The sequence below is a fragment of the Penicillium roqueforti genome (assembly GCF_015533775.1).
Source record: "Penicillium roqueforti strain LCP96 04111 chromosome Unknown scaffold_01, whole genome shotgun sequence".
NCBI lineage: Eukaryota > Fungi > Ascomycota > Eurotiomycetes > Eurotiales > Aspergillaceae > Penicillium > Penicillium roqueforti.
Window position 1 is genome coordinate 2,483,810 of NW_024067565.1, and position 24,183 is coordinate 2,507,992.

The window sequence follows — 24,183 nt, forward strand, 5'->3', positions numbered from 1 at the left end:
TCCAATCCTGGTCCCCGCATTTGCCTTCCGCCCGGCAGAAAAAAAGGACTGCCAACAATTTTTTCATGGAGAAAAACCCACTCTATCAACACCCATTCACTCACGGCATTACTTCAAGAGTCATTATTTAATTTGACTCCTGACTTGTGCCCATTATGAAGACGACGTGGAAGGATGTGAGTCAATTTCCCGACTGCCCTTTTGCGCTAGATTTGACTGAGCAGAGTGCTAATGTATTTTTCACCGCTTGGTAGATTGCGCCTGTGCCGACACACCAGGAATTCTTGGATATTGTCTTGAGTCGCACTCAGAGACAGCTTCCCACACAGATTCGTGCTGGTTTCAAGATCAGCCGTATCAGAGGTATGATCACATTCTTTTCATCTGATCCAACATCGGCAAAAAAAAGTTATCGCGGTTATCGATAAAGCACAATTTCTGATCGAATTTTCTTTCCATCAGGGTTCTACACCAGAAAGGTCAAATATACACAGGAGACTTTCGGTGAAAAGTTCCAGCACATCCTCGATGGATTTCCTCGTCTGCAGGATATCCATCCTTTCCGTAAGTTTTACTCCTATGGCGATTATGGTTGCTCGGGTGGGGTCTAATATCCACCAGACAAGGATTTGATGAACACTCTTTATGATGCCGACCACTTCCGTATCGCCCTTGGTCAAGTCTCGACCGCCAAGCACCTGATTGAAACCGTTTCTCGCGATTACGTCCGTCTCATCAAGTATGCACAGTCTTTGTTCCAGTGCAAGCAGCTCAAGCGCGCTGCACTCGGTCGCATGGCAACCATCACCCGCCGTCTGAAGGACCCTCTCGTCTACCTGGAGCAGGTCCGCCAGCACTTGGGTCGTCTGCCCTCGATCGACCCCAACACTCGTACTCTTTTGATCTGTGGATACCCCAACGTCGGAAAGTCAAGCTTCCTGCGCAATATTACCCGCGCAGACGTTGATGTTCAGCCCTACGCTTTCACTACTAAGAGTTTGTTCGTTGGCCATTTCGATTACAAATACCTCCGTTTCCAGGCCATTGATACCCCCGGAATTCTGGACCACCCTCTGGAGGAGATGAACACCATTGAAATGCAATCGATCACCGCTGTTGCTCACTTGCGGTCCGCTATCCTCTACTTCATGGATCTTTCCGAGCAGTGTGGATATTCCGTCGGCGATCAGATCAAGCTTTTCCACAGCATCAAGCCCTTGTTTGCCAACAAAATTGTGTTTATTGTCGTTAACAAGATTGATGTGCGTCGTCCCGAGGACCTGGAGCCTGAGTACCAGGAGCAGCTGCAAGAGATCCTCAAGGCAGAGGATGTCGAGATGCTGCAGGTTTCCTGCACCACCACCGAAGGTGTCACCGCCGTCAAGAACGCTGCCTGCGACAAGCTCCTTGCTGAGCGAGTCTCCCAGAAGCTCAAGTCCGGCTCCACCGCTGCCACCCCCGGCAGCCGTCTCGGCGACGTTTTGTCCCGTATCCACGTGGCTCAGCCCATGGGTGGTCTGCGTGAGACCTTCATTCCCGAGGCCGTCAAGGACCTCAAGAAGTACGACAAGAACGACCCCAACCGCCGGAGACTGGAACGCGATATCGAAGAGGAGAACGGCGGTGCCGGTGTCTACAACTTCGACATGCAGCGCGACTACACTCTTGGCAACGATGAGTGGAACCACGATAAGATTCCCGAGGTGTGGAAGGGCAAGAACATCTACGACTTTGTGGATCCGGATATCGAGAGCAAGCTCGCCGCCCTCGAGGAGGAAGAGGAGAAGCTCGAGGCCGATGGCTATTACGAGTCCGACGAGAGCGTGGAAGACGTCGAAGACGCCGACAACCGCTTGAAGGCCGATCTCATCCGCGAGAAGCGCGTGCTGATGCGCAACGAAGCCAAGATGCGCAAGTCGCTGAAGAACCGCGCCGCCATCCCCCGCAGCGCAAAGTCCAAGAAGCTGTCCGAGATGACCAGGGGGCTGGACTCCGCTGGCTACGACAATGCCGCAGCTGGGTCTCGTGCCCGTGCCGCCAACCAGCCTCGCGGCCGTGCGTCTGTCCGTGAGCCTACTGCGGACCCCGATGCCATGGACGTCGACGACAACCCACACAAGGCCCTTGCTCGCGCTAAGAGCCGTGCCCGCAGCACACCTGCAACTGATCGTCGTCTCGACGGTGTCACCACCTTCACCAACCGTGATAAGGCTGAGCGTATGGCCAAGTTGGGCCAGAAGAAGATGAACCGTATGGCTCGTGCTGGTGAGGCTGATCGTCACACAACCGCCTCTCTTGACAAGCACTTGGTATGTTTTTCTATACTATCCTTTTTTTCGGGTTTATTTGCTAACTATTCTCTCTTCAGTACGCCGGAAAGCGTGGTATGGGCAAGACAGATCGTCGTTAGAAGCCCCGCTGATGCCGATGCGGCTTCAACGAGACCCATTCTTAATCATTGTCCATTGGTTTCGATGCCGGGTGCAAAATGGTGTTGGGCGTTTAATATTTCAAATTTTTTTTCCCCTCCGAGTTTCGTCCAAATGTTCATTTGACGCGCATTTTTGGTTTCCACGACTGTTTACTGTGGATGATTTATGTTTATTTGACACAGTAATGATTTGTGGGAGTTCGTTCTCCTGGTCAATAGGACGAAAAAGTTCTATAACTTGATGATCTTGCATATACCGCCAATACAGATGATCTTTGGTTTCATGTGGTACAACACTTAGACTCCAATCCTAGTGTCTACATTTTTAATCAGCCTTTCTCGTACGGACTTATACCCCAATGTGTAACTAAGATCACCCTTGGGTAGAGACAGTTCGCCGGTGCTTAGCTAGTTACATAGAGCAGCTGGTTACGTCCTCAGAAGCATTGGTCCCTAGGTGCATTAACCGGTGGGCTGAAAGGCTGAAAGGCTGAAAGGTTATTAATAGCAATGTTCACCAATCATACGATTCTTCCTATGGTTGTGATCATTTGATAAGGTAGCCTAGCATTTATGTAGCACAACTTAGAAAGAAAAATAATGTTAAGGAAAGCCCGAAAGTAGTGAAGGCACAGTTGAATCAAACTTTAAGCATGCAACAAGCATAATGCTTATTAGAGGGTTAATATCCATTGACATATGGGGCCCCCACTCTTCTAGGTCTAGATACATAGCATGATAGCTCGGGTGACTTTTGCAAGTTGCAAGTTCTCTGACAATATCATGGTAGAACAGAACAGAGCAGATCCTATGTAGTATATGGCGAGGTTAACAGCCCACCCTTGGATGTCCGCAACTAACCGAGCACCGGGTTATAAACAATGACGGCATCGGACATGTGCTAAACTGAACAAGATGCCTTCCTGTCATAAAGGATCGGAGATAAGCATTGTCGCCTGTGCAATGGGGTAGTTGCTTTTCATGGGGAGAGGCGGGGGTGGCTTATTTGGGTTGTATGGCATGCTATACAGAAGTACAACATATACGGAATACTCCGTTATAGTTATATTGTATATAGTGTAGACGTCATTATGGTTGTGTCTCAGAAGATTAGACAAGGCTGACCAATATTTGTTCATTGAACTTGATTTATCCAAATGTTCCTAATATGGCATGGGGTAAAGATCTACTGTCAGGCAAACTCTAAATCCTTGCCCTAGGTTGTTAAATCAAACAGCATTAGGTATAATATACTCAGTAAGATGATTTGTTGTGTTTAGATAAAGACCCCAGAATACTTCAACTCACTATATGTTCATTATGCCACGTATAACATACACAAAGCCTGCGGGGCTGGTCAGGTTTGCCCCGGAAATCGGTCCAATCTAGGGTTACATGCGAAAAAGTCAGCTCACACAGACATAAGGCTGGATTGAGTTTATTTCCTAGTCGGAGACTAACTAAAGGAGGTTTAGGGTGTCCACAAAGTTTTTTTCTGTTTTCACAATGGCCTGATACCGGTCAGAGTTTTTTTCTAGGGGATTTTCATTTTAGGTCTAGGCCGAACAAGGGATGCCGCGAAAGACGATGACGAACATACCGAAAGGCGAATATCATAGGGAAAACGGAATCATGCTACGGACTACGGAGTACTCCGTAGGGCTTTAAGTATTGTATTCATGAAGATCCATGAAGTATCTATAATGTTCCAATCCATATATATGGTACATATCTTTTGGTACACGGTACATGTGTGTTTTCGGCTATGCCGACTCGGGATTCCACTCGGCTCGGCAGAGAAAGGACATTCGGTGTGCCGATTGAGAAGAAGTGGATACAAGATCAACACAGCGGAAACATCTCATAGGAGTCGGCTCGGCCGAAGCCTTAACGGTAGTGGTTTTATAGGTAGTCTTTTCCGTGCCCAGCTTGGATTTCGTCTTATTAGCATGTTTCGATTCACTAGGATTTGTTCAGGGATACATAAGTAATGGGACTATCTATCTTTGTGTGTAGAGCATCTTTGTTTTTCGTTTGACTTTCCTAATTGAGCTATCAAATGCAATCAGATATTCTAGAGCTCTCAATTTTAACTATGATCAGCGCCCCTATGCCCGGCTAGGGAGCAGAGTCTACGTATTATGACCCACTCGTACCTTGGTATTACTATTTCTTTCTTGTTTGTTTTTTTTGGTTTTCGCCTTCTCTTTTAGGGAATCTATCCGGTTTCAGTCGCCTTTGTTTCCGTCTATCTATCATGCCAGCACAGTTTCTAATCTATCCATACCCCGGTCGTAGACCCTGTGAACACGGCACTAGAACCCGAGGTGAAGGCGACCACCTGGACATATACGTCACTCTAATAGAAGTGAGTTATTATTTTTACATTGTCGCCAGGAACTAGAACCAGAACCAGAAGTATCATGGTCACTCTTACGTATCGATATCTGGCACTCGGCCTAGGCACCGCATTCTCATTCGCGCATTTGCACCGAGGACCCAGTATACCTGACTGAATCCCGTATGTTTCTAGAAGGTGGTGAGAAGGTCGGGTGATCTTTTAGTTTTTATGCTCACACGTTACTGTTTATTGTTTGATGTAAGTGTTTACATTGTATGGCCTGTCTGTTCCAAGGTTGCATAGCCTCTGACTATATCATGAATGCAATCAATTTTTAGAACAAAGTCATACAACATCTACATGAATACGTTTTCAGCTCACGTGCATTCCAGGTACCCTAACATTCCCCCGTCCTCCACCTTCTCCACCATAAGAAAAAAGAGGAACCTAAACCCGGAGTATATGGCGCTAGACATTGAAAAGGCCAAGACCTTTTAGACCCATGGAGTAAAATTCATAACCTTATAAACCCCATTTCACCCATCTCATGTTCAAAAAACTCATTGGACAGTACAAACTAAGATCCGCGCGCCCCCGTCTTTTGCCGGTCATAGTACTCTACACATACGGAGTACCCACGGTAACCCCAAGGGAAAGGGCCACCCCCAAGACTTCCCCCAGAAACTATTTAGTGCCTCCTCTTCCTTTCTCTTCGCCTTTTTCCTCTTCAGCTTCTTTCTATCATCCCCGTCTGTCTGTTCATCATGGGTGTCTCTACCTTCATGGATAAGATCAAGCATGGGAAGGCCGAATCCCAGGTCTCCTCCCAGGCCAGTCCTGCTCGTGCCGACTCGACCACTGCTGAGAAGGACAACCTCACCCTCGATGATAGCCCCGTCAAGTACCTGACCTGGCGGTCTTTCATCCTCGGTCTGTGTGTCTCCATGGGTGGTTTCATTTTCGGATATTCTACTGGTAAGTGTCACACAGCCCTCACCACTGTGGATGCAACGTTAATAATAGCCGAACCTCAGGTCAAATCTCGGGTTTCACGACCATGATCGATTTCAAACAGCGCTTCGCCGAGTACAATGCCGCCACTGGAGAATATGCTTTCAGTAACGTTCGCAACGGTCTGATCGTCGGCCTGGTACGTTCGAGATGTCAATGGATTCCCGCATGCAAGTCTTACTCATACTAACTCTATACTAGCTCTCTATCGGAACTATGATTGGTGCCCTGGTAGCTGCTCCCATTGCAGACCGCATTGGCCGCAAGTACTCCATCTCCTTCTGGGCCCTCGTCCACATCGTCGGTATCATTGTGCAGATTGCCACCATTGATAAATGGTACCAAATCGCTCTTGGCCGTTGGGTTGCTGGTCTAGGTGTCGGTGCGCTTTCCAGTGTCGTCCCCATGTACCAGTCTGAGTCTGCCCCTCGCCAGGTCCGTGGTGCGATGGTCAGTGCTTTCCAGCTGTTCGTTGCCTTCGGTATCTTCATCTCCTACATTGTCAACTTCGGCACCGAGACCCTCAAGAGCGACGCCTCATGGCGCATCACCATGGGCATTGGCTTCGCCTGGCCCTTGATTCTTGCCATCGGTACCCTCTTCTTGCCTGAGTCTCCTCGTTACGCCTATGGCCACGGTCGTGTCGAAGAGGCCCGCGATGTTATGTGCAAGCTCTACGGTGTCCCCCACAACCACCGTGTCGTTGCCCAGGAGATGGCCGATATGAAGCTAAAGCATGAGGAGGAGCTTGCCCACGGCAAGGCTCACTGGCAAGAGGTCTTCACTGGTCCCCGCATGATGCACCGTATCTTGCTCGGTGTTGGTCTGCAGTCTCTGCAACAGTTGACCGGTGCCAACTTCATCTTCTACTATGGAACCAGTATCTTCCAGGGTATTGGTCTGAGCAACTCTTACGTCACCTCCATCATTCTCGGTGCCGTCAACTTCGGTATGACCCTGCCCGGTCTGTACATCGTCGAACACTATGGTCGCCGCAAGTGTCTGATGTACGGTGCGGCTTGGATGTTTGTCTGTTTCATGATCTGGGCCTCCGTCGGCCACGAGATCCTGGTCCAAACCCCCTCCTCCCACCCCGCCGGTGTTGCCATGATTGTCTTCACCTGCTTCTTCATTGTGGGCTTCGCCACCACCTGGGGTCCTATCGTTTGGGCTATCTGTGGTGAAATGTACCCCTTCAAGTACCGCGCCGTCTGCATGGGTATTGCTACCGCTGCCAACTGGACCTGGAATTTCTTGATCTCCTTCTTCACCCCGTTCATCTCCAACACTATCGACTTCCGCTATGGCTACGTCTTCGCCGCCTGCTGCTTCTTAGCGGTTATCGTTGTCTTCCTTTTCGTCAATGAGACCCAGGGCCGGACTCTCGAAGAGGTCGACACCATGTACATCCTCCACGTCAAGCCCTGGAAGTCCGCTGGCTGGGTTCCCCCCGAGGGCATCGTTGCCGACCTGCACGGACCTTCTACCGAGGCCCCCAAGGACGGTGAGGCCGGTACTAGTGAGCACCAGCATCACGACGGCGAGCCTCAGGAGGTTGCTGAGAAATAATGCGATAATGGCTGAAATGATAGCGTGTATCGCGCGGCGCTTGCGTGGATGCTTTTTCACAAAATTCTGTGTTCATACTTAACTCTACTCCGGGATCATTTGAGTCTCCACCATATTCCTAGGGAGACCATGATTTAATAGCTACAAGCCAGGCTTGTTTTAGCAATCTCATTTTCTTATCAAATTAATTCAAATCAGCTGTAAGACACGCAACTAGATCTAATTCTCACATTAACTTCATTGATTCCCGAATTCCATCCCAGCTCCCTTTCTAGCCGCCCCGTAAACAGCAGCAACATCTCCCTTGTCCCCCCTAACCTCCTTAACGACCTCTAGAAGCCCATCCATAACCTCGACGTTTTTCATCCTCAGTCCTCCCTCCTTCGCAATCCCATAAGCATGTCTCAGATCCTTCCTAGCAAGATCAACTGCAAAGAGCGGCTCGTCCCGGGTACAATAATCCCCGCCCACCATCCTCTGCGCATAATTAGCAAACGGGCCCGGCGCAAAAAGCCCAAGCCATTCTTGCAGCGGCTCAACTCCCAGCCCAGACGCCTCAGCGGCAACAAGGGCCTCAGCAAGAACACCAACCGTATTGAGAATGAACGTGTTACCGAGTAATTTCAGCGTCGACGCCCGTCCAACATCTATATCACCTCCCCTCCCAGACGAAAGATCAATCGTCTTCTTAGACACGACACCGTCGAAAAACGGTCGCACTTTCTCAATTGCCGCACGCTTCCCAGCCGGAACGACGATAAGCTGTCCCGCATCTGCCATATTCGGTGCCCCGAAGACCGGACACGCGACGAACCCCGCTCCCCGCTCATTGAAGGCGGCCTCGGTTTGTCGCGATGTATCCGGGTGCACGGTCGAGCAATCGATGAAGATCTTGTCGGACAGGTCTTGCGGGATTGTAGGGTCCGATAGGATTGCCGTGACGATTGAGTCCAGGGCGGCGTCGTCGCCGACGCAGGTGAAGATCAGGTCGGATTGGTTTACTGCTTCCGGGAGGGTAGTTACGGCTTTGGCGTTTGGGAGTTTCGAGGCGTGGGCGGTTGCTCGTGCGGTTGTGCGGTTGTAGAGGAGGAGGGGGCCGGTTTGGGGTCCTTTTTCGGCGATGTTTTGGCTCATGCCCTGCGATTGCGGATTAGATGAGGTTGCTTTTTGGTTGCGGTGCGGATTGGCTTACTCGGCCGATGTTGCCGAGACCTATCCATGCGACTCGAGGCCCTGCCATTATTGCGTAGTAGGTATAGATGGATGTGTATAGAAAGACTGTAAGTGTAAGAGTGTTCGGGGTGTTCGGGGAAGTATCGGGGCCTTATACGGGTGGGATGTGGGGTGTGGGGTAAAGTGGCTCATGGCTCAGTTCTTAGCCGATTGTCGGGCGACAATATATACGAAGTATCCAGTAGGCTAAAGGGTTGATTGCATGGTAATTCGCCATGGCTTGCCTGTACTTATTCCTCCATGTTCGAATACTGCATTCGCTTTTCAAGGGTTCAGTTGTGACATACAAAAACGTGTAATGTGGCCAAGAGCTGCCCTAGAAAAACAGATTGAGAAAAGCATATAGAATTAGAGAAAAATCGATACGACTCGATATTCGCAAAACATAATATCCAACCTAAAGCCTCGACTTCTCAGCAATCGCAATATCCTGAAACGGCAACCCGAGATACATCCACATGAAGGCAAACCTATATCAATCAGCATCCCATACATCGCATAAAGACCATATAAAACCTACCGATCACTACCAAAAAACGGCTCCCCTTTTCCTTCGGAATTTCGCACCCAAAACCACGGGGCGCCATAAGCCCCCTTATCAAGAGCAATCTGCGTATTAGCCGTCAAAGCCTGCTTGATCTCCGGGCTTGATGCCGCAGCCAGAATCTCCCTGACTTCCGAATCAGAGTACCCATTGCTCTGGAGTAGCTCGGTTAGGTTTTCTGGCTTGCTGATGTCGATACCCTTGTAGTACATCCACTCCCACAGCGACAGGAAGGTTGTTTCGTACTTCTCGCGTGGGAAGTGGTTTTTTATGTAGATCATGCATCGTTGGGGCTGGCTGGTTAGTGGCTGAGAACATTTCGAAGATATAGAGAGGATTATATACCAGGATTGACAGGATTGGGAAGAACTCTGGTGTTTGGATCTGCGGAACTCCAAAGTATTTACATGCTCGCTCCGAGTCGAATTTGGAATACGTTGCTTTGGCGGGGAGTGACCAGGGGGGTTTATTCCCTATTCAAAGTGTCAGTAACCCTGGTCTGAATATTAATCACGAATGAAATTCTCGATCTATACTGCGTACCTGAGCCAACATTGATCCCGCCTAGAAAGACCGGGTGGAATCTGTTCCATCAACACACATACATCCAATGTATTAACTAGGGATTTGCATACTCAACCTCAACCCCATGTGACTCTAGAACCTTACGGTTCCTTCGTAGATAAAGCGTCGCATAGTATGAGTATGGCGATACTGTCCAAGCGGCAATAAACAATTAGGAATGAAATCTCAGGGGGTGGAGCTGAAGGCGTACCGCAGTCAATGTAGGCATCAATCTTGCCAGACATGAGTAATTATAGTCGATATGTTTCTATTCAATCTCAGTATAATCAATCAGGCTACCAACGAAGAGGAGTTGATTATAGCGTGGAGGTCGGGGCCGAGGTGGAGATGGACCGAGGCTGCCCGACGATGATGAGGTGATCATCTTATTTCCCAAATTGTCATGAATCGTCAAGTTCTATATTGAATTAAATCCAAGATATATAATTGCCATATAGATTTTATTCTTTTCTCAAGATACTGAGATTGGGGCCGCCCCAATCACCATTGCGTTGGTTTGGTGGATTTTCAGCTCTTCCTTTGACTGCTCGACAGCCAAAAGCAAACGCGTGGAGCGAATGTGAAGTTCTATCAAGTCAATACAGGATCCTCTCAATTGGACCATGAACTGACCTTGCAAAATAACCTCATATCCATCCCAAGAGTGATCATCCCGATCATCTTCATGTATGAGCACTGGAAAAGATGGATCCCACGCCTTTGGCCGCACGCGCATTTTCAACCCAACGGTCTTGCTCATATCCACCCACAGTATATCGTCAGAAGACATTCGCTCTTTTTCAAAGCCACCTTCCCCGTCGGTCTCGGTAGTTTTCTTCGTTCTCCTACTTTGGCCACGCAACCACTCTCTCCATAACCGAATAATACCATCCTCAATAGTCGATGCACTCAACAGCAACGACGTTCCTGGCTTGACTTGCACTAGATTGACCACCACACATAACTGTGAGAAATTCTCATATCCACCTAAAGTGATCTCACGTATCACTGCATCCTCTGCCTTGTCTTCTCGACCTCCATATCAGCCCATGTAAACCCCACCATATCCAACAGCAGAAGCACCTACCTGTGGAAAAACCGGACTTCGAACCATTTATGCTTCGTTCTTTTTCTTCTTTATCGCTGCTTACCTCTGGGCGAAAGCGCGAGTATAGCCCCGTCACTCTGCCTGGCTGGTGGGTGGCATCATGACCCTCGCTCAGTCCATTCGTACCAAGGTATTGACAGAAGACGTGGGGCTCGGTGAGTTTTGAGCTAGGATGGAAGCATTCCAGCAGCAGTTTGAATTCCTTGAGTGGTATGCTAAGGAGCAGGCGGTAGTGCAGGATTCTTGAAACCAGCGCATAGAATCGGTGGTTGACTGATATGAGTGGGAGAAGTGCCCGTGTTGAGAAGTCGGATAGGATTTGGATGAATACCTAGATATCTCTTTAGGACCGTATCTCAGAGTATGTTCTGTGTACATACTTCGTTGGGCAGCGAGTCCAAGGTCATCACGGGTTTAGCGGGGTTCATAGTGGTTGATTATTGTGTCAATTGAGATGCAACCTGGGAAGATAGACCAATTTATGCTAGTTGTATACTCCAAGGTGTAATACAACAGAACAGAGACAACAAGTGTATGTGAGTTGCACTATTGCTGTTGGTCTTGCTGTACATCGACATAGAGACGATAAGGGATAAGGGATAAGTGACGTCATATCACGGGAGGCGGGCATGAATTTCCTTTTCCGGCTTTTTAGTGTGCCAGTCCACTACAGTCCACTACCGTCCACTGCTAACCCACTGCTAACCCACATACAAGCATCCTATGTGGGACACGACCCGGGGATTGTGATCTTCACGGTTAGTTGCGGTACCAAATTGCCTCTTTCGGCTCAATTTGGGTCAAACAGTCCCCCCGAACGTGCCTGGTTCCCCGAAAACTGGGGGGATCCCGATTTCTGTACGGGTCACCGAGGAAAAATGATGCCAAGGCGTTGTATGCTAGTATATATTGTTTCTAAAACTTCGCGATACCATTAGCACATTAGGCGAGATCCACGTGTGGCCTCCTATACACAATACTTGGCCTAACACATTCATTCCTACTCCGGACACCCCGCCTCCTCATTAGAAGTCCAACCCCGACCCTTTCAACTGTTTTCGGGCATTTCTCTTTCCTTTTAGTTTCTTCTTCTCTCCCCTCCAATATTCTTGTTTTCAACCTACAACCATGGACAACGTACTCAACGACATCTCCCACCGGAGATATAACCCCCTCCGTGGCTCCTCTATCCTGGTCTCCCCACACCGAACCAAGCGTCCCTGGCAGTGAGTATTGTTTTCAGAAAGCGACATTTCCCAACAAATCAGCTAATCGTACAACAATCCAGAGGAGCACAGGAGAGCCCCTCCAAGACTACCCTACCTAGTTACGACCCCAAATGCTACCTCTGTCCCGGGAATGAGCGCGCCCAGGGCGATACCAACCCCAATTATGAGAGCACTTTCGTATTCGTGAACGACTACAGCGCAGTGAAGGAAGAACAAGCGGCCTATAATCCCTCAAACCAGGATGGTACGCCCAACCGCCCAGCGCATCCGTACCACACGTATCAAGCTCACAAACCACAGAACTCGAATCGCGATTTCTCAAAGCCGAGCCCGTAACCGGCAAGTGCTACGTGCTCACTTTCTCATCCGCGCACAACCTCACCCTCGCCGACCTGGCGCCTCGAGAGATCATGCCTGTGATCAACGCCTGGACAGAGATCTACGCAGCACACCTGTCCCCGGCCTCGCCGTTAGCGAAGAACGCACCCGTAACAACGCTACCACCCACATCCACCTTAACAAGCGCGACGAAGCCAAAGGAGCAGTACCGGTACATGCAAATCTTCGAAAATAAGGGCGAGGCGATGGGGTGCTCGAACCCGCACCCACATGGGCAAGTCTGGACAACCAGCTCAATGCCGGAAGAGCCCGCCGCCGAAATGAATCAGATGATTAAGTACCGCCAGCAACACGGCGGTAGCCACCTGCTGGAGGACTATGCGGCGCTGGAGAGCCGCAAACAGGAGCGCGTTGTGTTTGAGAACGAGGCATTTATAGTTGTCTGTCCATGGTGGGCGACGTGGCCGTTTGAGACGATGATTATCAGTCGCACGCACAAACGCGCACTAGTGGATTTGTCCGAGGCCGATAAGATGCTGCTTGCTGAGGCGATCGCCGAGACTACCCGTCGCTATGATAATCTCTTCGAGACGCACTTCCCTTACAGTATGGGTATTCACCAGGCTCCGCTTGATGGTACCGAGGAGGAGATTGAGACATCCTACCTGCACTTGCATTTCTATCCGCCCCTGCTACGAAGCGCTACCGTGCGCAAGTTCTTGGTTGGCTATGAGCTTATGGCGGAGCCTCAACGTGATATTACTCCTGAGCAAGCTGCTGATAAGCTGCGGGCTTGCAGCGGTGAGTTGTACAGGAAGAAGATCGATTCGTGAATGTCTCTGAATTGAAAAAGAAAAAAAAATGATGAATTCTGGACGGGTCATACCAGAGTTAAACCTATTTCATCCTATATCTATATGCAAATTATATTATTTTACCCGCCAAGGCTTTTGTGCCGGATGTAAGTTATGTTATACATAGTTGTGGTCCAACTTGCAATGCTCGTTCCTGTATAGCTATCGGTTCCGTGTTGCATTGCATTGAACCATCCCCTGAAGCCGGATCATCCCCTCTTCCAAATCAGGCACTTAACCCAGGTACGCTCCGCGCTGGGTGAACATCCAAGCCAGCGAACCCGACGCAACAATCAAAGGATTCAAGAACCGGCCCTTGAGCGAGGCATTGCCGAGGACGAGCTCGCCAACAAAGTGAGACAGCGCAATGCCGTACGTCCACATGCCAAGGTTGTACGCGACAGGGTTCGTGATGTTGTAAGCAGCAGTCATACGAATGACTGCAGAGAGGAAGGTCCAGGTTCCGAAGATGCGGCCGGAGAGCGGAGTTGCGGGAACCGTGCCATTGCTGTAGAGTAGAGAGGTGTAATTCGGTGCAATGTAGGCTTGCAGGCTGTTAAGAGCGGAAACGACCGAGACCTGTATAGAGAGTGGTGGTTAGATTGGGGGAATAGAGGCATCGGTAGCTAGGGGTTCGGAGTGGCAGTGGTAATGGGGACTGGGGTGGACACGGGTAGAACTTACGAAAAAGAGCCATTTGGGCAGGAGGCCCTCGGACTGAGGCAGATAGGCTAAGTATTGGTCCATTTCTGAGCGTGAGTTTGTCTTTTTGTTTGGTTTGAAGGGAGTTGGTTGTTTTTCTTGTGACTCGAGGAGACGCCGAGGATGTTCCGGGAGTCTTGGCGTGGATATTCCCAACAAGCCTCGCATTAGTTTGCTCAACTTTTTCTTTTTCTTCTGTCAACTTTTTGCTATTCACATATCTTCGCTCATTATGGATATCTCGAAGCATATTGAATGCCTGTCTCAATGGCCAGCCCATATTGCCCCGGGCTTACCTACTTATGGAGCGCTGTTTCTCCTAGCGACTGGTGGACTGGTCATTGCCTGCAAGGTCTGGACGTTCGTGCGGGTGCTTCTCAGCCTATTCGTGCTTCCGGGTAAACCGGTATGAAATTTGATATTCAGATCCTGAAATTAACGGGATGAAGCTGACTAGGATGATCAAATAGCTTCGTTCGTTCGGTCCCCCCGGTAGCTGGGCCGTGGTGACAGGCGCCTCAGACGGCCTGGGCAAGGAATTCGCGCTGCAATTGGCCAAGTCGAAATTCAACGTTGTGCTCGTATCCCGAACAGCCTCGAAGCTGGCAACCCTGTCAGAGGATATCAGCAAGCAGTTCCCGCAGGTGCAGACCAAGACACTCGCCATGGATTTCTCACGCAACGCCGATGCCGACTACCAGGCGCTGGGCGAACTTGTCTCCGATCTGGATGTGTCCGTGCTAGTCAACAACGTCGGCTTGAGCCATTCTATCCCCGTTCCGTTCGCCCAGACCCCCGCCGCAGAGATGGCCGATATCGTGACCATCAACTGCACCGGCACGCTGCGCGTCACTCAACTTGTCGTTCCGGGCATGATACAGCGCCGCCGCGGTCTTATTCTGACTATGGGCTCTTTCGGTGGTCTCCTACCTACTCCGTTCCTCGCCACTTACTCCGGTAGCAAGGCTTTCCTTCAGCACTGGTCTACTGCTCTTGGCGGCGAGTTGGCCCCCTACGGAATTGATGTGGAGCTTGTCCAGGCCTACCTGATTACCTCTGCCATGTCCAAGATCCGTCGTGCTTCAGCTTCTATCCCTACCCCTCGTGCTTTCGTTCGCTCCGTTCTGTCGAAGATTGGTCGTAGTGGTGGTTCGCCTACCTACGCTTATAGCTCGTCACCATACTGGAGCCATGGTATTATGGCCTGGTTCCTGACTTGTGTTTCTGGGACTATGGGCAAGCTTGTTCTCGGGCAGAACAAGTCTATGCACGAGAGCATTCGCAAGCGCGCTCTCCGCAAGGCTGAGCGTGAGAATGCTAAGAAGAGCACTTGAGTTGCTTGGCTTGGTTTGCTCGATTTGCTGTTGTTGTGGAGTATAAGGAGCATACTACGAGTGATGCTTCCCTTCTCGGGCGTGATTAATTTATTATTCGAAATGCATGATGGGTTCGACGAAGTGTATAAACAGAAAAATGATAATCAGCGCTCATGTGAAATTTATTGATACCTAACGGTCATCGTATCCTATACCAAGAAAATGAAAGCTAAACTCCGTCCCCGATGATATCGTAGAATTCTTATCGATAAGCTCTTATCACCCCGTGGACAATCATCCATGACGACCAGCTAGAAACTGCGCATGTTACAATCAAACTAACCTGACGCATATAAGTTTATATCCAGACTCATCATGTCTCAATCAACCCACTTCATTAGTGGCATCGAAGACGCCTCATACAAAAATCCCACGGAATTAAAAACACCGATCTGTGACAATCGCATTCATCTCCTCCTTGCCGCAACCGGCTCAGTCGCGACTATCAAAATAGCCAATATCATCAGCGCCCTTTCCCCGCATATCCACAAGCTCTCAATAAGAGTAATCCTCACCACCAAAGCCAAGCAATTCCTCGCCGGCCAGTCCGCCGAGCAGCCCACCGCCTCGTCCCTCATTTTTCTCCCTGGCGTGGAAGCCGTGTACGATGATGACGCTGAGTGGGGACCAGAGCCCTGGCGCCGAGGCGTTGATATCTTGCACATATCTCTCCGACGCTGGGCAGATATCCTTGTCATTGCTCCTCTTTCCGCAAACACACTAGCTAAGCTCGCCAACGGACTAAGCGATAACCTGTTGACATCGGTATGTCGGGCGTGGGATACCGATGGCCAGGTTGACGGGAAACGAAAGCGAATAGTAGTTGCGCCGGCCATGAATACGGCTATGTGGCGGCACCCAGTGACGGCCCAGCATATCGGGGTGCTAGAGGAGGAGTGGGGGGTTAATAAAGACGAGGGCAGGGGAGAGGAAACAGGTTGGTTCGAGGTTCTTCACCCGCAGTCGTCGAAGGTCTTAGCTTGTGGGGATGTGGGGAGTGGTGCGATGTTGGAATGGACTGAGATAGTGAAGGTTATTGAAGATAGGTTAGGGTTGGGGGATCAGAACTCATCTCAGAGTAGTTAGGATATGTCTTTGCCATTCCTCTATATTCGCATTTATCCTCCAGGTAGCATACTTCCGGCGTAGCGGACATTCCCAAGTCATCTTCTTGGATTATTTATGGCATCTATTAGAATTTTTCCACACCAAGAAACCTATATCAGTAACTTTCTCTGACATCCTCGATAATCTATCGTGGGTTTACTCCAATGATGTTGGGCATCAGTTCTTATGCTTGGATGTATTTTTCTAGCTCCCGATGTTCACTGTTTGCCCCCTATGCTCGTTTAGAATCTTGCACAAGACTTCTTGATCACTTTCCCCTTTCAAATCCAATTGAACCCACTGTGTAAATTTCACTTGTGTCGGCTTTACAATATCGTGAAAAGAGTGGGGTCCCATCTCACAACCAGGTGAGTGAACCAATTCTGAGAGCTGGACCATATATTGACCCCAAATAGGCGATTGATTGGCGAGTTGTAAGAGAACATGCAAATTGGACTGTATAAGGCGGTTAAAGTCGGGTATCAGAAGGTTTGATTGAGATTCGTGGGAGCCCAATAGATAATGAGGAAGAGAGCTGATTAAAACATAATCACGATGGTGTTTTCCGTCTTGGTGTCCTGCTTCCTCTCGATGTTTTTGGTCCCTTGGTTGGCTTGTGATCTCGCCCTTGCTGTCTGTATAGGCCTTGATCGCCGATGGTGGCGGAACTGCTGGCAACCCCACTAGTTCTGCGGTATACACGATGATAAACGGAAGAAAAAAGTCACTGAATGCATCTCCGGTTTTAGGGAGCTCATATATAGGTGTGCAGATACGTAAGCGCCGTCGATAGTGATACTGGTAATGCAAAGCAAGTCCACGCCATTCATCAAAGTCATTTAGACAAGGCGCAGGGTTATCCGATAGGAGCTGCGATGGCCGACACCCATTGGAGCATAATGACTCGAATGTTCTTGCTTGATTGACTTCATTAATGACAATCTCGATATTCTGGCTGTCTGTTAGATAGACCTTTGCTAACATTCTTAGAGCTCTGGATAACATACCAATGGACGAAATCCCCCCCCCCCAATAACAGCTAGCAGCGTTTACTCCCCAGAGCGCCGAAGAGATTCCGGCGTCTCCTAATAGTTCCACAAGCCTTGCAATGTCATCTATGCCCGGGCCTTGCACGGATGTAAGGAAATCATTCTCGAGAGTCATGATCGGGCCTTTCAAACGTGGCAACGTGGCAAGGGGGCGCCAGATTGTACGGGTGCGAAGGTGCAGAGGTCGGATTATTGAATGAGAATGTAATATATTGTCGTTGAATATTTCAGACTGCTTTCGACACCGCTCTATGATAATGTACCCTAAATGATACTAGTTACATGGTTACAGTCGGACCGCAAAAGTCTCCACTAGGATAGAAGGATGATTACGGAGTACTACGGTCTGTATTGTCCCTATGGTTGTTGGCTGACCCCCCTGAGTGGTTATACTGTATGCTCAATGGTAACTCTATAGTTTTTGAACCAGAATTTTTTTCAAGTATGAAAGCCACATAATAGTAGTATCAAAATCCTTCAAAAATGTAGTATAAAAGACACCGAAAAAGACATACATAATAGTAATGAAAGAGAATAAACATTGATTCAGTCAGTAACAACACGTTCTATAAACCCTGCAGTTCCTTCGGTTGCAAACAGATCTAAAGCAATACATCCACTATCAATCATGGGCCATGACCAGGTCCTTTTGTCCTATTACATTACCATTTGCAAATGCACTGAAATGTATCACCCGATCGGTCATTGACACAGATACCTGGATCAAAAGCTCCAAGTAATAGACGGTATGTCCGGCGATGGTTCGGTGAGGAAACGAGGCAAGGTCAAGGTGATCGAAGTGACATTGAATATAATCGATGCAATGAGCATCTATAATGAACTTCTCTCAGCATTCCCAATCACTGCTTATAAAGATATGCATATGTTTTGTGGTTGAAAACATTGGACTTACCGGAGTTTTCAAACCGCTCTGGTGCATCTGAGAGATTGGACTCATAAATCTCCACGGGTTTGGTAAGAAGATCATGCTCCCAATGAAGTACCTGGATGCTATGGGTGGACTGAAATCCCTTTGGGTAGTTCTGGTCCTTTTTTTTGGAAACGATCTGTCAGATCGTACAGGGTGGTTGCGGACACTTGGATAATACACACCTTGCGTAACACCCAACAGGGGAGCAAATTCACCGATAGTGCGCTAGGCCCATATCCCAGGAATTGCGGTTCATTGGGGTGGGAGAAACTTTGAAACGATGCGAGGCCGTAATTTCGCCAGCACTTGTAGGTCGGAAGAGAGTAGCCCCGAAGGCCTTGGACTGCTGCCCCACGAGCGATAGCCTCCTCCCTTTGATATACATGTTAGACTTCTCGCTAACTTTGTAGCATCCAAAAGATATTTTCGCTCACGGGTTCTCAGGAATAAGCACGGAAATGCCGATGCGATTGAGGGCAGATCCTAGGCTTTCCTGCAGATAGGATGAGGCGCTGAATCCGCCAACCAAGACAACTTTCTATAGAAGATGATAATGTTAGTTTCATAAGTACCCCACAAAGCAAGGATAAAAGAGACGCTCACTTTGATGACATGCCGTCCACACTTCTCATTTGCAGCAGTGATCTGGGACAGAATCAAGTCGAAAATATTTCTCAGAACAGGCTCGTATAGGTCTCGGACATCTTCGGCTTGAAGAACAACACGTCCTCGTCTTTGGCTGGGAGACTGGGAATTCAAGTTGAAATCAAAGTGCCAAGACTGACTCGTTGCACTATTGAAATGAGTCTTGATCCTTTCAAACTTTTTCATGGCGCGGCTCCCTGGTCGGATCTCGCTCAGGGATAGGGAATCGAATCCCCCTTCAACTCTAGTGGACAGTAGTTCATAGAATCGACTGTCAATAGCAGTCCCACCACAGTTAGCCCCTGTTGCGTATTAGTGCTCAGTCCGTGTTAATTAAATCTTGTGTATAACTTACCCATAACGGTGGTGATCTGCTCAAGGGAGATTGTCGGATCAACGTCTGTGACATAGTATGTTGTGATATCCTAATCACAGTGTAAGATTATGAAGTTTCAACGGTATAATCGGGTATCTCACCACTGTACCACCTCCACAGTCACAGATCAGAATTCCATCACGAGGCTAAGGGTTGAATGGATAAGATGTTTAGCTAAACGAACCGAAGACACCGAGTTGAGAATTTTTACTTACCTTGAAACTGACCCTTTTGTCACTGAAAACAGCAAGAGCTGCAGCCTCTGGTTCCGGTATGGTCCACACTCGATGTTGAGGCCTTTTTCCAAAGCCGGCTCCTTGGATTGCTTGACGCATGAGGTTCTGCGTGTCTTCGGACCAGCTGGCCGGCGTCGTGAACCAGAAATCGATCGGCACTCCACTTAGATCCAGTTCGGCGGAGATATAGCTCTGGATGTGTGTGTAGATCTGAGAAAGATAATCTTGCACAGTGTCCACGGCTTCCTTCTGGTCAGGCAGCTCCAGAATCTTTGAAGCAGTGGCGATCTTCAGGAATGTATCGTCGAACTTGCTGCTACTTGGAAAGTTTGCGTCCAATAGCAGCTTCGTCCAGGCATATGATCGTACATCTTGCGTGACCTCAAAGCCCCAGAGAGGGGCTCCTCCGTCCTGCATATATGAAATTAGGGATGGGGTTTTGGCCTGACCAATAATATCTGGAGGCCACTGCTTGATAAAATCGATACTGTCAATATCTGCTTGACCGCCTGCATGAGTTGTAAGGACATATGCGATTTCTATTTCCCAAGAGAATTCGTTAGTGAAAGAAATGAATGGTTTGTTGAAGGAAAATGTATTTGCTTACCTGTGAAGGTGGTACCGTAGTCCACACCCACAACAAGCTTGTACCCATGCTTAGCTTCCATACTGCCTTGGAATCAAGATGGATTCTATCTGTGTTGCAAGTGAGCTTGGAAGGACAGGTTGGATTGAAAACTCGACCTAGAAGACCCTTGGTGTTATAGATTTGATCTTCCGTGGCTCATTCCCGATGGGCTAGTTCCAACGATTTCCAACGATTTCCAAGGTGATGTTTCTGTTTCAGTCGTCTTTTCAACATGACCATATGTTTCATTGCATGCAAGCACTGAAGTTGATGTTAAACAGAACCACCTAATTACAAGATTGAAGGACATATTAGTTCTCTTGGTCATGTCATTGGGCCGCAGTTTATTCTACCTCAAAGCATCTGGATTAGTTCCAGAGAAGAATAAAGAAATGTGTTGTGCTAATCTCCCATGGAGGCACTCTGTAGTCTAGTTTCTTCTCATTATTCGCCCCTAATTTCATCTGACCTCAGAAACTGAGGTTTCTTTCTCTAATGCAGAATCCCGTAAATATTCTACTTCTAGAGGAAAAGGTTTCAGAGAAAAATAAAGAAAAGGTGTGTGGTTAGCCTTACATAGAGGTATTTTGGTCTTTTTTGATTCGTTGCCCCTAATTCCATCTAACCTCAACACATAGAGTTTCTTTATCTCTCATGTGGGTTTAGTGGATCTGGACGGAGTGCCGTTTCCAATAATTTCCAAAGAAGAATAAAGAAATATGTGTGGCGAGTCGCTTATGTCGGTATTCGTGAAATTCGAAAACTCCCGGTTCCAGGAAGTAACAAAGAAATGTGTGCGTGGCCATGTTTCTCCCAACCAGAAATAAAATGGAACATTACCATGCTGTCTCTGAAAATTATTCCTCTTCCTTTCTTGTATTCCTCGCCTCTCTCTGATTACATTACTTCTTCTGCCATGGGCGCCACTAAGTCGAAACAGAAGAAACAGAAATCCCAGGTAAAGATGTGCCCCTTTTGTTGCTATATGTTTGGCCTAACACACTCTCAAAGGAAGATACTCTATCTGTGGAACACCAGCAAAAGAAAGCAAAGATGTCTACCTGCAGAGATCCCAAGTATGACTATCCCCGTTATACACATAAGGAATACCTGCGCGAAATTCGTGAGATGAAATACCTGATCGAGGCAGGTATGTTGGGCTGGCCCGGGCCAGGAAACAAAGATGACATGTTTCATACGCTCACATTCACCGTGGATGTCCAATCATTTGTCATTGAACACGCGAAAGTCAAGCCTGAGGATGTGGACCATCTCTCCGACACCCAGAAACAGACCATCATCAGCCATCTCGCGGGATACTGCGTGCAAGAGAAGTGGGAGGTCCTTATGGGGCTCCTTCCAGATCTGGTTCGAGAGAAAGTCCTCGAGGTATTTCTCGAAACTCTGATTTACAAAGACATCTTTGAGAGGTTTTTCGTGAACTTTTTCTGGTACTTCGACGGGAAAATGTCTCCGACAGACGAAGGAGATGAAACGTTCACTGCACGTCTGAAGCATCTGTATGACCAATTCTATGCCAGTATGTATACAACTTCCCTTCCGAAAGAGAGATATGTTTCGTTGACCATGATCTTTCATTGCTACAGCCAACCCACTTATGGCGGCACTATGGAGATCCGAAACGAACCGCCTTGCAAACTCGACGGATATACGCAAGGCATCGGACACACTACTTGGAACTTACCATCTAGATCGCCGCCAGTCATTCATCGGTCAATTTGTGGATAATGCTCTCTCCAGTGAGCCTATCCGGTGGCTACTTAAAGAGACATCAAGCACGGAGGAGGCAGACCGTCGGCACAAGGACCTTTGCCGAATTTACCATATGGCAATGGAAAGCGCAGCAGAATTGGGAAATATACGAGGCCACATTGACTTGGAAATGCTGGCGACGTTGCCTAGGACCTTCACCTCCGGTGAGAGGATGCAGTCGCATGAATACAATTTACTACAGGAGGATAGCAACCTTCTAGATGGTCAACGGATCTTGATGGTTGTTTACCCAGGGATAGTTCGCAGATACATTTGTGCTCTTGAGAAGTATGTCACTGAGTACAGCACCGCAGCATACGTTGTGGTTGAGGAGCAAGCTCAGTAATGATCTCGATGGAATTGGCTTGTCTGTCAGTTTGCTTTTTTTGTATTGTTTCTTGTTCAATATACTCCGCACCCTCCTCATTATCACAGTATGCGAGTTGATAAAAATATTTCAAAATAAAAAAGAATGGCGCCACCCGGAATCGAACCGGGGCTAACACAGATCATTGTTGTACCACAATGTGTCGTCATACCACTAGACCATGGCACCTATTAGATGGAGAAATGGTTCTCTTTACTATATATGATCTTTACTATAATTACCCACAGGGGTAGTTGACGACTTAAGAGATAAACACTATAGTTGTGCGTGGTGTTTCCGTAGCAATTGGCAATCTCACGATACCGATACTAGCTTGCCAGGCTAGGTTAGCAGGTTGACTTGCGTAATGTAAGTAGGTTCATGGATATATTCATGGTGTAGAAAGTAATGTATGCAACACTTCTGACAGAGAAATATATATCTCCACCCCTTGGGAATATACTCTGCTTTGCTACTACGATGTATATTCAATTATTTCTACATGCTCTCATAGCTGGTAGAACAAACAATGTTATGGATCATATTGTTAGGCCAGGTATAGTTAGTACTGGCAGCATAGTTGTAAGTCAGCGAGTGACATCTGTCGTATTTCACGTTCTTGCCGAAGCACAAGTGAATCGTGATCCGCGTGGCGTAACACGACAACAACCTTTAATTATTCCATGTAAGCACAATAATTTGATCACCAAAAAAGTACTACGGCTGAGTAAAGGCCAATCAATAAATAGGTTTAACCAAAAAAAAAAAAAAAAACCAAAAGCCAGACGGGGGGCTCGAACCCCCAACCCCCAGATTAGAAGTCTGATGCGCTGCCAATTGCGCCAGCCCGGCTTGGAATGTGGAAAGCTCTCAATAATGTGATCGACTTTGCCTCGCGTTTCGAGCCTAGTTAGCCTACTACATTATCGAAGAGGGGGCCACTGCAACGGAGGCAGTAGGGGTACCAACAAGTCCTGCCTGCGAAACGGGGTGAAAGCAAAGTCATTCATTGGGAGTAGTAGGATGTTAGAGAGCAGAACACCATGGAGTAACTACTAGAATGGAAGGTTGAAGCCAACCTGAAGGTGTCTTCGTTGCTATCTTTGCCTTAGGGGTAGTTATCCATGGATCACATGGCCGCTTAGTCATCCTGCTCTGGAATCCCCCACTAATCGTGCCAGGCGCCCAAAACACATACGGTATACGCCCACGCACAGTAATAACTGGTTGACAGCCAAGGACTCCTTTCTAGTATCGAAATCCTGTCTGAATGTCATGAAAGACGGTCCAAATGCGACCCTCTCGGTAGCCATTAAGGTCCTATTCGGTTTAAACTCGGAAAACACTCTATATCGCGAAGCGATATACTAAGCTAAGCTGCTCTTACCAGTTCTTATGTCTCCTATAATAAGAATAATCTTCCAGCGCCTAGGCTGAGGTGTAACGAGATTATCAATCTCCTACTCCACAATAATTTGCGGGACCCGGAACTTCTCGACTTGAACATAAGTCGGCATCTCAAATGCTGAATAAAAATCTTCATTCTGGTGCTCGTACTCGATAGCACTCTTCGCGCGATTTGTAAAGTGCCTTACGATGACATGTTTTGTGCTTTCTTTGTCTACTCCGGGCGCGAAAGACTCCCTTCTTTCAACTGATCTCCCACTTTCTGCTTCCTCTTGTGCTGCCGATTTAAGTCGAGATGCCCAGCAGGAGCCCATCGAGAGGGTAAGTTTGGCGCAATCTAGTCCCGACTCCTTAAGAAGTGAA

The 24,183-nt window shown here is 48.2% G+C and overlaps 11 protein-coding genes across 11 annotated transcripts; 6 read left to right on the top strand and 5 right to left on the bottom strand.

The window, feature by feature from the left end:
• Positions 1-155: 155 nt before the first annotated feature.
• On the top strand, positions 156-2,410 carry LCP9604111_1389 (putative GTPase NOG1; the record flags this gene model as incomplete). The annotated part of the gene is made up of 5 exons (XM_039077616.1): positions 156-176; positions 255-363; positions 463-564; positions 622-2,309; positions 2,369-2,410. The coding sequence occupies 5 exons, from the start codon at positions 156-158 to the stop codon at positions 2,408-2,410; spliced, it is 1,962 nt and encodes a 653-aa protein (XP_038933937.1).
• A 3,126-nt stretch (positions 2,411-5,536) lies between these two features.
• LCP9604111_1390 (sugar porter family MFS transporter) lies at positions 5,537-7,352 on the top strand (the record flags this gene model as incomplete). The annotated part of the gene is made up of 3 exons (XM_039077627.1): positions 5,537-5,747; positions 5,807-5,922; positions 5,985-7,352. The coding sequence occupies 3 exons, from the start codon at positions 5,537-5,539 to the stop codon at positions 7,350-7,352; spliced, it is 1,695 nt and encodes a 564-aa protein (XP_038933938.1).
• A 237-nt stretch (positions 7,353-7,589) lies between these two features.
• On the bottom strand, positions 7,590-8,592 carry LCP9604111_1391 (NAD(P)-dependent oxidoreductase; the record flags this gene model as incomplete). Its single annotated transcript, XM_039077638.1, has 2 exons — positions 7,590-8,489; positions 8,545-8,592. The coding sequence occupies 2 exons, from the start codon at positions 8,590-8,592 to the stop codon at positions 7,590-7,592; spliced, it is 948 nt and encodes a 315-aa protein (XP_038933939.1).
• Positions 8,593-8,982: 390 nt separating this feature from the next.
• On the bottom strand, positions 8,983-9,938 carry LCP9604111_1393 (putative DSBA family oxidoreductase; the record flags this gene model as incomplete). The annotated part of the gene is made up of 6 exons (XM_039077650.1): positions 8,983-9,055; positions 9,106-9,422; positions 9,475-9,602; positions 9,673-9,713; positions 9,765-9,843; positions 9,905-9,938. The coding sequence occupies 6 exons, from the start codon at positions 9,936-9,938 to the stop codon at positions 8,983-8,985; spliced, it is 672 nt and encodes a 223-aa protein (XP_038933941.1).
• Positions 9,939-10,165: 227 nt separating this feature from the next.
• On the bottom strand, positions 10,166-11,229 carry LCP9604111_1394 (uncharacterized protein; the record flags this gene model as incomplete). The annotated part of the gene is made up of 4 exons (XM_039077661.1): positions 10,166-10,281; positions 10,327-10,719; positions 10,781-11,132; positions 11,182-11,229. 4 exons carry the CDS (start codon positions 11,227-11,229, stop codon positions 10,166-10,168), a joined length of 909 nt encoding a protein of 302 aa, XP_038933942.1.
• Positions 11,230-11,929: 700 nt separating this feature from the next.
• On the top strand, positions 11,930-13,202 carry LCP9604111_1395 (UDP-glucose:hexose-1-phosphate uridylyltransferase; the record flags this gene model as incomplete). Its single annotated transcript, XM_039077672.1, has 3 exons — positions 11,930-12,027; positions 12,090-12,274; positions 12,331-13,202. The coding sequence occupies 3 exons, from the start codon at positions 11,930-11,932 to the stop codon at positions 13,200-13,202; spliced, it is 1,155 nt and encodes a 384-aa protein (XP_038933943.1).
• Positions 13,203-13,457: 255 nt separating this feature from the next.
• On the bottom strand, positions 13,458-13,970 carry LCP9604111_1396 (Erg28 family protein; the record flags this gene model as incomplete). The annotated part of the gene is made up of 2 exons (XM_039077683.1): positions 13,458-13,802; positions 13,908-13,970. 2 exons carry the CDS (start codon positions 13,968-13,970, stop codon positions 13,458-13,460), a joined length of 408 nt encoding a protein of 135 aa, XP_038933944.1.
• A 187-nt stretch (positions 13,971-14,157) lies between these two features.
• On the top strand, positions 14,158-15,259 carry LCP9604111_1397 (ketoreductase; the record flags this gene model as incomplete). The annotated part of the gene is made up of 2 exons (XM_039077694.1): positions 14,158-14,331; positions 14,396-15,259. 2 exons carry the CDS (start codon positions 14,158-14,160, stop codon positions 15,257-15,259), a joined length of 1,038 nt encoding a protein of 345 aa, XP_038933945.1.
• A 357-nt stretch (positions 15,260-15,616) lies between these two features.
• LCP9604111_1398 (uncharacterized protein) lies at positions 15,617-16,387 on the top strand (the record flags this gene model as incomplete). The annotated part of the gene is made up of 1 exon (XM_039077705.1): positions 15,617-16,387. The coding sequence occupies one exon, from the start codon at positions 15,617-15,619 to the stop codon at positions 16,385-16,387; it is 771 nt and encodes a 256-aa protein (XP_038933946.1).
• Positions 16,388-18,079: 1,692 nt separating this feature from the next.
• On the bottom strand, positions 18,080-20,313 carry LCP9604111_1399 (Hsp70 family protein; the record flags this gene model as incomplete). The annotated part of the gene is made up of 9 exons (XM_039077716.1): positions 18,080-18,288; positions 18,371-18,506; positions 18,571-18,760; positions 18,823-18,926; positions 18,992-19,335; positions 19,389-19,458; positions 19,511-19,555; positions 19,625-20,184; positions 20,253-20,313. 9 exons carry the CDS (start codon positions 20,311-20,313, stop codon positions 18,080-18,082), a joined length of 1,719 nt encoding a protein of 572 aa, XP_038933947.1.
• Positions 20,314-21,189: 876 nt separating this feature from the next.
• On the top strand, positions 21,190-22,392 carry LCP9604111_1400 (uncharacterized protein; the record flags this gene model as incomplete). The annotated part of the gene is made up of 3 exons (XM_039077727.1): positions 21,190-21,231; positions 21,285-21,813; positions 21,881-22,392. The coding sequence occupies 3 exons, from the start codon at positions 21,190-21,192 to the stop codon at positions 22,390-22,392; spliced, it is 1,083 nt and encodes a 360-aa protein (XP_038933948.1).
• Positions 22,393-24,183: the final 1,791 nt, after the last annotated feature.